We start from the raw sequence: 13936 nt of genomic DNA, 5'->3' as shown, positions 1-13936 counted from the left end.
GTGCTCCGCAAGGCCCTGGACAGCGATCCGCGATACCCGCCGCAGACGCGGCTATTTGGGGTGCGTTTTAAACTCGAGAAATTGTCGCTGGTGCGCGGCGGTCCACCAATTTTGTTTGGTCCAACAAGTTTTGGAACCACCTTTGGAACCTCATTTGCCAGTAAAAAAATATGATAATTGTTTTTTTACCCTTCTATCTGGCAACAAAAGGAGTCATATTTGCATAGACCACAATACCTGCAACCATAATGCAAACAAAAAACATAACTCTGATAATATATGCACTGTCCTTGAAGTTGATTGGTCCACACCCGAGACAGCATTCCTTAGAGCCTAGTCTCACATGGGTTGGACCAGATGACGCCTTTTTGTTTGCATTATGGCTGCAGGTATTGTGGTCTATGCAAACATGACTCCTTGTAAAAAAGGTGTCAGTTTTGTTGCCAGATAGAAGAGTAAAAAAACAATTATCAAGTTTTGGAACCATCGGACGCCGCGCGCGTCACGCGGACCACCGTGGCGCGTGCGAGGCTTGTCCCGTGTACGCCGTGTGCGCGTGGAGGGGCGCCGTGCCTTGACGGGCGGCTTGTAGAGCTGCAGGGGAATCCACTGGCGCCGCCGCGAGTGCAGGAGCAGCACGAGCACGACGAGCAGCCCCAGCGCCAGTGCGCCGATCACCACCCAGAGCGGCCACACGTCCGCACCGCCGGCAACGCCGGCAATGCCGCCGCGCCGGTCCACGCTTGCCCCGTCCACCGCACGCTGGCACCCCAACTCGTCTGGAGTGGCGTGTACACGTAAGCAGACGGACGGACGCACACACGGGGACACGTAGAGACACATGCATGGACACACGAAAATAAACAAGTCCCCAGTTCCCCTGCTGAGCTGCACCAGTACCGCGCCGCTAGCGAGCGCACGTCGTCACGGTGACGGAACGCGGCTGGGAACATGAACAGCCCCGCTGGATGAAGGCCTCCCAAAGACCATGTGGGGTTGTGGTTATTTGACCATGCTGGTCAGTGCAGTTTAGAGTTCAATGAAGGTGGGGAGCATAGGCACGGGAGCAAAGATGCATTTTGTACTGCCCTCTACTGCCCACAGACACACAGCCACACAGTCACACAGTCACACAGTCACACAGCCACACAGTCACACAGTCACACAGCCACACAGCCACACAGTCACTCAGTCACACAGTCACACAGCCACACAGTCACACAGCCACACAGTCACACAGTCACACAGCCACACAGTCACACAGCCACACAGTCACACAGCCACACAGCCACACAGTCACTCAGTCACACAGCCACACAGTCACACAGTCACTCAGACACACAGTCACACAGTCACTCAGTCACTCAGACACACAGTCACACAGTCACTCAGTCACTAAGTCACACAGTAACACAGTCACTCAGACACACAGTCACACAGTCACTCAGTCACACAGTCACTCAGTTACTCAGACACACAGTCACACAGTCACTCAGTCACTAAGTCACACAGTAACACAGTCACTCAGACACACAGTCACACAGTCACTCAGTCACACAGTAACACAGTCACTCAGTCACTCAGACACACAGTCACACAGTCACTCAGTCACTAAGTCACACAGTAACACAGTCACTCAGACACACAGTCACACAGTCACTCAGTCACACAGTCACTCAGTCACTCAGACACACAGTCACACAGTCACTCAGTCACTCAGTCACACAGTAACACAGTCACTCAGTAACACAGTCACACAGCCACACAGCCACACAGTCACACAGTCACACAGCCACACAGTCACTCAGTCACTCAGTCACACAGCCACACAGTCACACAGTCACACAGCCACACAATCACTCAGTCACACAGCCACACAGTCACACAGCCACACAGTCACACAGCCACTCAGTCACACAGCCACACAGTCACACAGCCACACAGCCACACAGCCACACAGTCACACAGTCACACAGCCACACAGCCACACAGTCACACAGTCACACAGTCACACAGCCACACAGTCACACAGTCACTCAGTCACATAGTCACTCAGTCACACAGACACACAGCCACACAGCCACACAGTCACTCAGTCACACAGTCACACAGTTACTCAGTCACACAGTCACACAGTTACTCAGCCACACAGCCACACAGTCACACACTCACAATCACTCAGTCACACAGCCACACAGTCACACAGTCACACACTCACAATCACTCAGTCACACAGCCACACAGTCACACAGCCACTCAGTCACACAGCCACACAGTCACACAGCCACACAGCCACACAGCCACACAGTCACACAGTCACACAGCCACACAGCCACACAGCCACACAGTCACACAGTCACACAGCCACACAGTCACACAGTCACTCAGTCACACAGTCACTCAGTCACATAGTCACTCAGTCACACAGTCACACAGTTACTCAGCCACACAGTCACTCAGTCACTCAGTCACACAGTCACACAGTCACACAGTTACTCAGCCACACAGCCACACAGTCACACACTCACACACTCACACAGTCACACAGTCACACAGCCACACAGCCACACAGTCACACAGCCACACAGTCACACAGCCACTCAGCCACACAGTCACACAGTCACACAGCCACACAGTCACTCAGTCACACAGTCACACAGTCACTCAGCTACACAGTCACACAGCCACTCAGCCACACAATCACACAGTCACACAGTCACACAGTCACACAGCCACACAGTCACACAGTCACACAGCCACACAGTCACACAACCACACAGCCATACAGTCACACAGCCACACAGCCACACAGCCACACAGTCACACAGTCACACAGCCATACAGTCACAAAGTCACTCACTCACACAGCCACACAGCCACACAGTCACACAGTCACACAGCCACACAGTCACACAGTCACACAGCCATACAGTCACACAGTCACTCACTCACACAGTCACACAACCACACAGTCACACAGTCACACAGCCACAGAGTCACACAAACACTCAGCCACACAGTCACACAGTCACTCAGCCACACAGTCACACAGTCACACAGTCACACAGCCACACAGTCACACAGTCACACAGCCATACAGTCACACAGTCACTCACTCACACAGCCACACAGTCACACAGTCACACAACCACACAGTCACACAGTCACACAGCCACAGAGTCACACAGACACTCAGCCACACAGACACACAGACATACAGCCACACAGTCACACAGCCACACAACATCTGTTAGGGTGGTCGCCCATCCAAGCACTTTCCAGATCAAACTCATTCCAGGCGATTTGAATTAAGAACATTCGCCCTGCGCCAAACAAGATGTGTGCCCTTACTCGAATCCTCCGACAGCGGCCCCATGACGCAAGCGACGGGAACCATCTCCGTGACGGCCTCGACTTCGTTGGACCTCTCAGCGGGCACGCTCGCGGGCTCCGAAGGCAGCTCGTCATCTGGAATGAGACGCCCCACGCCCCGCGTTAAGCTTTTCAGAGACACATTCTGCGAGCAGCGTGCATCCGTACGCCAACAATCGCCCCGTTCACCCGCCCACAAACAAGAGATGCAGGGCTGCTCGACTGTCAGCTTATGCAAACATGTCGTGCGCATTCGTGACACTATCGCCACCACCACCACTACCGCCACCACCTCCACCACTACCATCACCACCACTACCACCACCACCACTACCATCACCATCACTACAGTCACCACCACAACTACAGGAACTCCTGCCACCACTGACACTGTTGCCATCACCACCGTCACCACCCCCGCCACCACCGCCACCGCCACCGTGGGTGTGACACCGACGCAGCATACCTGGGCACGCGAGGCAGCAGGATCCGTCGAGGCGGACGGGGCGGCTGCAGGAGGGCCGCAGGCAGTCCTCCACGATGCACACGGCCTCGCCGTTGCGGCAGTGGCAGTGCGTGCACTGGTCGGGGCTCCAGCGCTCGCCCTCCCCGTAGATCTGCTCCTCGTAGTAGCAAACCTTGAGCGGCACGATCACCTCTGCAACGGCGAGAGGACACGCGGCCGTCGCGCGACGGTGAGCATCGGGCCTTGGACTTGCGACCCGGAGGTCGGCGGTTCAATTACAACTCCCGGGCGCGGTGGTTCCGAAACAACGGTGCGAGTTTCTTAAATCCGACCCGCTGCTATCCACCCCGGCGGCACGGGCGAGGACGCCGCAGTGAGTCTATCGGGGCAGGTCGCGTTTGTTGGGCTCAAGTGTCGGTAACTCTTCCAAGACATCTGTGGAAGGGTAGACCAAAAACTCTCTCTTGGAGGCCCTTCTGCTCGGGGTAGCATGAGCGAGCAATTACAGGGCTGCGCCTTTGCCTTCATTTCCCAATCGTATTGCATTTGAGATGATTGGGGTGGGGGGAGAGTGCAGATGGGGGGAGGGTGGTGGGTGGAGGGTGGTGGTGGGTGGTGGGTGGTGCGTGGAGGGTGGTGGTGGGTGGAGGGTGGTGGGGGGAGGGTGGTGGTGGGAGGAGGATGTTGCGTGGAGGGTGGTGGTGGGTGGAGGGTGGTGGTGGGAGGAGGATGTTGCGTGGAGGGTGGTGGTGGGTGGTGCGTGGAGGGTGGAGGGTGGTGATGGGTGGTGGTGGGTGGAGGGAGGGTGGAGGGTGGTGGGTGGAGGGTGGTGGTGAGAGGAGGATGTTGCGTGGAGGGTGGTGGTGGGTGGTGCGTGGAGGGTGGAGGGTGGTGATGGGTGGTGGTGGGTGGAGGGAGGGTGGAGGGTGGTGGGTGGAGGGTGGTGGTGAGAGGAGGATGTTGCGTGGAGGGTGGTGGTGGGTGGTGCGTGGAGGGTGGTGATGGGTGGTGGGTGTGTGGAGGGTGGTGGCGGGCGCTCACCCAGGCAGTAGGGGCAGCATTGGCCCTTGCGCAGGACGGGCCGGCGGCAGCTGAGGGGCGGGCAGCGCTCGGGGAAGCGCACGATGCGACCCTCGCGGCACACGCGGCTCTCGCACGCGTTCGCCTTCCACACCTCGCCCTCCAGGAAGATGTCTCCGTCCTCCGACACGCAGTACTGCGGCGCGACGCCGCCCACGCCGCCGCTACTCCCGTTGCCGTTCGGCGCCGGCGTCTCCGAGGCGCCCGCTGGTGTGAAAACGTAAAAAAAAAATGTAATTCAAAGAAGAAAAAAAATCACGCACGCGAGTTGGATCCCGCGGGCGGCGTGGGGAAGCGCTGCATCGCAATCGAGCCCGAGTGGCTGCCGCTCGACCCACATGCTCGACGTGCAGCTTCACATGCCCATAGCGACCTCTGCCGCACTCCCCCCTGCCCATCACCCCCCGCCCCCCCACACCACACACCCACATACTCAATACGGCTGTCCCGTACGGTACCGAGCAATTGAGCCCAGAGAGCGTGCACCCGACAGCACGCACGCTCTCTCCACACCTCCCACGTGACCCGTTTACGTGAGCGGCGTGGATATGGGGCGCTCGGTGTGGGCGCGTTGCGAGTGCACGGGCGGCAGACTTCATGGCGGGCTGTGCAACGAGCGCTGCCTGCAGGTGGAGCGCCAGCTGGCACAAGGCGTGGGGGAGCTCTGCGTGTGCACGCCCATCTGGGCACCACCACCCCCCGCCCTCCCCCCTGCCACCCCGTTCCACCCCCTTTCCGCGCTCGGCTGGAAGAGTCAACTTCACCGCGAGGGAAATCGACGCGCTGTTCCCGCCGTTACCGGCTGTCGGCGGCGCGCTCGCGATAAACAGTTCGGAATGGGGGGAGAATCGTTTTGTAAAATTCACGCGCTGAAGAAAAACAAAACCGACTGCATAAAATGCACCTGAAATTAAATACCCATCAAAAATGTGTCCATTATTTTTCTGCCAATTTGCACTAACGATAAATATCCGTGATACACCCCGGGGGGGGAGGGTTGGGGTGGGGGGGGCGACCGAGCAGCGGCTCGCACTGTGGGGCTGTCCCACGGCGAACAAACTCCGCACGGCCCGGAGGATCGGCACCGGACAGGGAGTCGCGGTGTGAGCGGGGGAGCGTGCCCACGAGCGAGCGGGTGTGCGGCCGGGCGAGTGTTGCGTGCGTGCGGACCTGGGCAGGAGAGGCAGCAGGATCCCTTGGCGCGCACGGGGTCGTGGCACAGCAGCGGCGGGCACACCTCGGTGTCGCAGAGCACGCGACCCGCGTGGCACGTGCACTGGGTGCACGAGTCGGCGCTCCAGCTCTGTCCCTCCACGTAGTACTCCCCGCCGAACGCCTGGCACACGGCGTGCGGCGCCTGCTCGGGCCGGTCAGCCAGCGAGTCGTCTGCGAAGGCCACGCAAAGAGCAGCGGCAGCTAAGCGAGAGAGACAACGCTCGTGCCAGGCTAGGTGCGCGTTGAGGCCACGCGCAGAGCGGTGGCGCACGAGTGCAATTGACAACGGCGCGACACGTTCATCGATAACACTTGAAATGAAATATATACGAACGGTGACGTTTTGGGGTCATGGCCGTTCTTTATGGCACAACAATAAATGTTGTTTTATGAAGGAGAGTCATTGCCTGAAACGTCGCCGACTGTATATTTTTCATTTTAAGGCAGTGTTATTGACGATTGTGTTTGAGTGTTTTTTGGTGATGTGTGGTAAGGCCGGCTTTCTGGCAGGAGAAAGTTACGGGAAAGACGCAAGTGCTTCAGCTTGACCGAGATGACTGGCAAATGCACCCCCTATGCTCCCCACTGTGCAGCAAGGGAAACTTGCGCACACAAAGATCCCCGTATAGCCTGTGACAGACTGTAGGGGCAAGTGCTGTTAGCAAGCACCTATGAAGGCCGGCACAGCACACAAGGAGGGTGGGCGGCCAACACCACGCCCGGCCGCCTTTGTCTCCCTCGTGGCGATGTTTACACACCGCACTAGGCACTCATTTGAGGTTGACTCGACCTAGGGGAGGCCCAGGACCCGTTCAGATAATCGTCACTGGTGTTCGCCGTGAGCGGGAAACGAACCTGGGTCGCCAGGTTCGTAGCGCAGCGCACTAACCACCACACTACCGCTCCCCATGCGTGCACACGCACACACGCACGATCAGACGCGCGCGCGCACGCACACGCGTGCGTGCATGCGTACTGTGACGCACGGAATTCCCTAACGTGCGTGCGTTGGAATAGGAGATCAATATTTGTGCACGCATTCCGTCGGCGATTTTCAAAATAACAAAATATTGGATGCGAAACGCTCCTGTTTGTTTTGTTTTCAAAGCGTTTTTAGAGCCGGGAGTAATGAATACTGCAGAAATAAACACCGCGGGGGGGGGGGGGGGGGGGGGTGAGGGAGGGGGGGGGGTGACGCGTGTTGGTGCGAGCGTCGCCCGTGGCTCGATCTGCCAGGCTGACGCGGCGGCCCGCGCTAGTTAAAACCAAACACAGGGCCATCGATTCAGGATTTTTTAGATTGCGCTCGTTTCCACAGGGCGCACCAACGCCCGGGACTTGCGTTGCTCCTTCTAGCGGTCGGACACATAAAGGGGGCCTGTGTCCCGCAGCCAAGGAAATGTCAGGGCCTTAGCAAAATGTTTTAAGAGGCGAGCCAGCATGCTGCGCACAAAGCGAGAAAAAAAAAACCCCAGCCCTAATGAATGGCTTCCCCTGTTATCCGCTCAAAGAGACGGCAGAAACGGCGCTGACCACAAAGGGACGGAATTCCCCGTACGATTTGTACTAAATTTAAACACTGTAGAAGTTTGGGAACAGAAAAATTTCAGCACGGCTGACTTTTAACCTCTTTTGTTTACCAGAACATTGCCGTGGAACATTTTGATGGGTTTTTTTTTTTTTGCCATCCGCGCACAAAATCACAGTCACGGTGCCTTTCTTCTGAATTGTAAACGTGGAGTCACATGAGCCCCGACTAAATTGATATCCGGAGTTTGAGATTTCCTCCATTATATCAGGCATATGCCACGATTTAACGCGACACAAAGCGCCCATTGTTACCTTCATACAAAATAATTCCCATTCAGCTGCGATGAATATTCAAAGGTTGAAAAAGAGACAGGGGTGTGTGTAGGCTCATGTAACAGGCCCATCCGAATCCATTCAAGTCACTCTGAAATCCACTTTGTGATGACCTCTCACGAGAGGCTTACGTGCGAGAGCTGTCATTGTGTGGTGGAGGTGGGGGGGGGTTGCGCAAAGGGGGGGCCGGGCAGGGAGGCCTGGGCATGTGACCGACCTTCCCAACGCAGCCGCTATAGCCAGCCACGTTTCAAACTGCGGCCCCCCCCAGAAAATAAACAAGCGCTCACCTTGCTTCAGGTTCCGAGGGCAGTCCCCGACCTTGACACTGAGAAGACTTTTTAAAACCCACGGTCAGGATACGTGAACCACACGGACTGACGCCGCTGTGGTCGTGGCATCGTAGCTGTCATTGTGTGGTGGAGGTGGGGGGGGGTTGCGCAAAGGGGGGGCCGGGCAGGGAGGCCTGGGCATGTGACCGACCTTCCCAACGCAGCCGCTATAGCCAGCCACGTTTCAAACTGCGGCCCCCCCCAGAAAATAAACAAGCGCTCACCTTGCTTCAGGTTCCGAGGGCAGTCCCCGACCTTGACACTGAGAAGACTTTTTAAAACCCACGGTCAGGATACGTGAACCACACGGACTGACGCCGCTGCTGGTCGTGGCATCGTACGCTTTTTGGCGTCATCTGGTCCAACACCAGTGGAGACTAGGCTCTAAGAAAAGCCGTCTCGGGTGTGGACCAATCAATTTCAAGGACAGTGCATATCATCATCAGAGTTGTCTCTTTTTGTTTGCATTTTGACTGCTTGTGTTGTGGTTACTGCAAAAATGATCCCTTGTATAAAGGTGTCAGTTTTGGTGCCAGATAAAAGGGTGAAAACCTATAACTATTGGTGGGCACTATGCCCCGCCTCCTTCTTGAGCTCCCTTCCCAGGCAATGCAATCTACCCTCCTCTCCTGCTTTTCAAGTCTTCCTCTACAATCCCCGTGCCTTCAGACCCCTTCATCGCTTCCGTTATCACCTCTTCTCTCGCTCCGTCCATCCCCCGTTCCCCCACCCCCTTCCCTCGTATTTCTGTGCCGAGAGACGTCCGTCACATCGTCGCAATAACGACGACGACGCGTCCCGCGGCGCCGCCCGCCACGGGGGGCGCACGACGAAAGCGAGCGTTGCCGGAATTCGGCGACCGTACCGGCGCACGCCGGGCAGCAGTGTCCTTGGCGCAGCTCCGGCGTGGGGCACCGTGGCACGGGACAGGCGATGAGCGCGCACATCTCGCGCCCGCCCTGGCAGTAGCAGTCGCGGCAGCCGTCGTGCCAGCTCTCCCCGTCGGCGTAGCGCCGCCCGTCCATCGACGTGCACGAGCCGGTGGCGACCGGCGGCGCCGGTGGCCCTGGAGCGACTGGAAAAAAAAGAATTCGGAGGTTACCGGGGATCGAGGCCGTAGACTCACTACATCTTGAGAGACCGGTTTGGTCACGGGCGGCTGCCCCAATTCGAACCCGGCATCGTGCTCTCGCCTTCGCCGACCCGCGCCGACCAGCGTGGCGAGGTACGGTCAAATAACCTCCACAACCCACGTCGCGCGGAGGTTCCAGTGGGTCGCTCTGCGGCGCAGACCCGGGGCGTCGACCGATGACGCGTCGCAACCTGGCGCCGCGGCTTCTCCCATCGGAGACGAGAGGGATTTCGTCACGGACGTCACACGGCACTGTAAAATCCGCCACGTCCCCTCGTGGTGAAATCCACGTCGTACCTTTGCATCTGCAGAGCAGGCAGCCCTTGCCGTTCTCCGCGTAGCCGTGGAGGCAGAACTTGTCACACACCAAGTCGGGGCACTTGACGCAGCGGCAGCTGTCGCAGCCGTGCTTGTTCTTGCTGCGGATCGCAAACGCACCACGCACCACGCCGCGGAGGTCAAGGGGCAGCCGCGTGGTTCGCTGGGCATCGATACGCAGTCAACAGCCACGCCAGCCGAGGCACCGCCAAGATCCGGGGTTTAAATCCGAGGTTTGGCCGTCCGTGATTAAATCGGGTTTTACGGTCGTGTGGCGAAGCCCATTGTCTCAGCCCAGTCATCAACAGATACCAAAGAATCTTTAACCTTGGTCTTTGTCACTTCACTTGGATTTTTACAGATACGAGAATGCAACGTTCTGCTTCATTCGAACAACGTGCGGCAGGTGCGGCGAGCTGCTTCGTGAAACGAAAGCGTCGTCCGATCGTGAGAAGTGGTGAAGTGCGATCTGTCGATCGCGTAACCGACTACGCGCTCACACCTCGCATGGGAGCGACGGCCGCTACGCATCGTGCGACTCCCGATGCCGTGGAATTCATTACCCGGTGATAACGTTTTGAAAAATTGCCTTTCGAATTCCCTATGAGAGGACTCCTAACAGATAGCACGTGGACCTGCACCAGCAGGCGCCCAGTCACCTCGACAGGCAAGACAGACACGGGCACCCGGCAAACGCGCAACGTTGACCCAACGTTTCCCCGACGTTCCCCGGAGGGACGGCACGCGGCAATTCGGCGCGCTCACATGTATCCGTTGGGGCAGCGCTTTGCGCAGGCGACGTGGCGACACTTCTTGGGTTGCGGGCGGCACTGGCACACCTCGCAGCCGTGCCGGTCGGTGGCCATGCCGTGGGGGCAGTCGAGTCGGCAGCCCGAGATGACGCTGCGGCAGTGCTCCGCTTCTGTGGGACGGGGGGGCGGGGGGAGAGGACAGGCGGGTGGGGGACATGGGGAGGGGGGTTGGACAGGCGAGGGGGACAGGCGGGAGGGGACAAGCGAGAAGCGAAAGGCAGAGGGGGGGGGGGACAGGCGGGTGTGTGAGTCGCGTCATTGGCACCGTGGACGCGCGGCGGCGTCTGAGCGGCCGTAGCCGGGTGTCGGGCGCGCGTGGCTCACTGGTCTTGCAGCGACAGGTTCGGCACCCGTCCGAGTCGAGCCAGAAGCCGTACGGGCAGCTGTCGTCCGTGAGCGAGCAACCGAGCAGGGGGGAGCAGAGCGGCGGGCGGATGGTGATGAACGTCGGCTCTGGAAAATGAAATAAAACCCGTCACGAGCGGCAATAACCCCAAAGTCTCGCGTCCGTTCCATTGCACAGAAAATACAAGTGAAGGCGCGTACATTTGTGTTGCTAATTACTTATTCCACATGCAAATCGCATCGTGGAATCACATGAATGTTGCCAGCCTAGCAGCACTAAACAGACACGTCATGAAAGTTATATTTACTAAGCGTGGATTTAATATTATTATATTAACATTACTATATTAAATCCACTCACATGGCCTGAAATTACTCTGCCCCAATGAGAAACCAAATTTTTTTTATGATTTAGGGTTGAGATTCTCTTAAGGAATCAATTACTTTGTTACCTGTGAGGTGGCAATGTAGCACCTCACACAGCTGCAAGGGGTCAGATGAACTAATTAAGTGCGATTTGCACGAAAAAAAATGGAAAATACAATCAACGAGCATTCGAATCGCATCTTGTTGGCGAGTCGACACATCATTGCGACGCCGAGCATGTACGCTCGGTGTGCACGCGAGTAAACCGAAGGAATTGTCCCAGAAGGTCGCCGCGTCATCATCAGGGGCTCTGAGAAGAACGACCCCCGGGCCGGCAGGCATGGACGCGCTGTGCACAGCCTCCCGCGTGGATGCGCTGTGTGTGCGTGTGTGTGCGCGTGTGTGTGCGTGTGTGTGCGTGTGTGTGTGCAGGCACGCGGCACAGCTTAGCCCTGCTGCTGCTGCGGGGCTGGGCCAAAGCCAAGCACAAGCACACAAACACGCACACACAAGCACACACACACACACGCACACACACACGCACGCGCGCTCAGCAGAAAACACACCCGCGCTTGTACGCTGCTCTCCAAATAAAGCGCGTCCAATTACTCTCTCCCCCCCCCCAACGCTAACGCTGGTATTTGGGCGCTGGTTGCAAATGCCAAAAAAAGGGGACCTGTTTGTGTTGTGCAGTTGCTGTTGGTTATGAGAATGTGGTTTCGAGACCGAGGCTCGGCCACTTAAAACTTCCTGCGCGGAAATAGGCGGAGGACTGCGGAGCACATTCGTTCTGCTCCCCCCCCCCCCCCCCACACCGCTGGACGCAAAGGACGGGAACCTTCGAGATCCGGAGCGTCTCGCACTCCGCGGTGAGCGGGCAGAGCCTCCGCCGCCCCCCCCGCCACTGCCCCCACCGCCAACAGGAGGCCAAACCGAGTTCACACCGGAGCGAATTAATAGTGCTAGTGACTGGCCACTTTATGAGTTAAGAGAGCCCCAAGAATGTAATATCGTCCACGGGATTACGTCCTGTGATGGGTAGGTTTTCAATAAGCTCTCGAGCCTTTTGGCATTTCATTAAAATCCGCAGTTGAAATTGGCCGAAAGAGTTACACACTTTCAAAAATACCTTCATATCCCTTTCAATCAATCCGAGCCCATGGCAGCGCCAAAATTAACAGCACTGAAATAGCGTACGCGCTATTCTATTCGGTAGGGAAAACCAAAAGCGCTGCCACCGCGACCACTACCGCCGCTGCAGCCACCGCACATCTCTCAACAAATTCCCCCGAGCGTGGCAACTCGGTACATCTTGTATTCCAGGAGCTGATGCGCGCGGTGCCAGCACAGAACGTCAACAGCGGCCCGGCCGCCCCGCAGCCCTCCCAGCAATGTCACCGGACAGTACGCATGGACAGATTTTTATTCAGTGGCATCACGGAGAACGACGGAGAGCGAACACAAGGAGCAAAAGGCCGCTCTCGTGCTGTGGCGTTTAGCATCGGAAACTTTGCTGGATCATCGAATAAGAAAAAGGCACAGCGATGGCTAAAAATATTCTGGCAGCGAGGGTACAAGCATCGTCCTGATGTTTCGTGCCTTCTGCTACGCTTGTTCCTCTCTCCTCTGACTCACAAGATACCACCGTACGTGCTCTCCGCCCAGCACTTCCGATGGGCGTGTGAGTGACTGTGTGAGTGAGCGTGTGCGCGAGTGAGCTTGTGTGTGTGTGTGTTTGTGAGTGTGTGTGTGCGCGCGCAATTTTTTTTCTCTCGCAAAAAATGTTTCCACTCGTGCTGCCAATAAAAACCTCCCCAGCTGTGAAATCTGGGTCAGAACTCGGCAAGATCCCGCTGGAAACATTTTCGGACTGACGGGCGGGTGTGGGGGCAGGGACCCGATGGCCTTTTTGAAAAATCCTGCCCCAGCGAGGGACTCTTGAGGGTCAGTGCCACCGGCGACGCGACGAGAGCGGCGACGCGGAGGGAGTCGCGCGTGCACGCGTGCTGTTTGGAAACTATTGCGAATGCTCCGGTGGATCCCAAGCCAGTGGCTTCATCCAGAATTAGCCATGCAATGCTTTGTGTCCAAAACAAAAGGGCTAATTTAGCTTCGATTTAATTTGGCCCCAGCCTGGCTATAAACAATGCAATCTATTTTATTCAGGAGCTTATCCATAAAAAACCTTGATGAACTACGTGCGAGCTCTGCGCTTGAGTTACTCTCATTCACTCATTCATTGATTCGTTCGCTTGCTCACTCACCCACTTGCTCATTCTCCCACTCGCTCATCCATTACCTCACTCATTAATCCAATCTATTGCTCATTCATTCACCGATACACTCACTTATTCATTCTCTCACTGTCACTCACCCTATCATCCATTAACTTATCCACTATCACTCATTCAGTCAATATAACTCAATCACTCACATTGTACCACCCAATTACTCACACATCCACCCTAATACTTCCATTCACACTGTCACTCATTCACCCTGTCATTGACTCACTCATTTAATGACTCACTCAGCTATCAAATCACTCACTCGTGAAATCATCAACTATATCACTCATTTGTACACACACCGCATCACTCGCCATTCACTCTCTGGCTTATTGACCTGTTTATGG

At 56.8% G+C, this 13936-nt stretch overlaps 1 protein-coding gene across 2 annotated transcripts in view; it reads right to left on the bottom strand.

The window, feature by feature from the left end:
* LOC133352779 (cysteine-rich motor neuron 1 protein-like) overlaps nucleotides 1-13936 on the bottom strand; it is a 44549-nt gene that overhangs the window by 5119 nt on the left and 25494 nt on the right. For both annotated transcript variants that reach the window (XM_061568655.1, XM_061568654.1), the window contains 9 exons: nucleotides 10915-11043; nucleotides 10544-10700; nucleotides 9758-9879; nucleotides 9194-9403; nucleotides 6089-6304; nucleotides 4880-5125; nucleotides 3839-4030; nucleotides 3352-3468; nucleotides 574-779 (listed from right to left, as the gene is read on the bottom strand). In XM_061568655.1, coding sequence (XP_061424639.1) covers nucleotides 574-779; nucleotides 3352-3468; nucleotides 3839-4030; nucleotides 4880-5125; nucleotides 6089-6304; nucleotides 9194-9403; nucleotides 9758-9879; nucleotides 10544-10700; nucleotides 10915-11043 — 1595 coding nt within the window. The remainder of the gene's footprint in view (nucleotides 1-573; nucleotides 780-3351; nucleotides 3469-3838; nucleotides 4031-4879; nucleotides 5126-6088; nucleotides 6305-9193; nucleotides 9404-9757; nucleotides 9880-10543; nucleotides 10701-10914; nucleotides 11044-13936) is intronic.

Source organism: Lethenteron reissneri, chromosome 41 (assembly GCF_015708825.2).
Source record: "Lethenteron reissneri isolate LAM-NWPU_2019-01 chromosome 41, ASM1570882v1, whole genome shotgun sequence".
Taxonomy (NCBI): domain Eukaryota; kingdom Metazoa; phylum Chordata; class Hyperoartia; order Petromyzontiformes; family Petromyzontidae; genus Lethenteron; species Lethenteron reissneri.
This window is presented reverse-complemented; position numbering and strand designations above follow the sequence as displayed.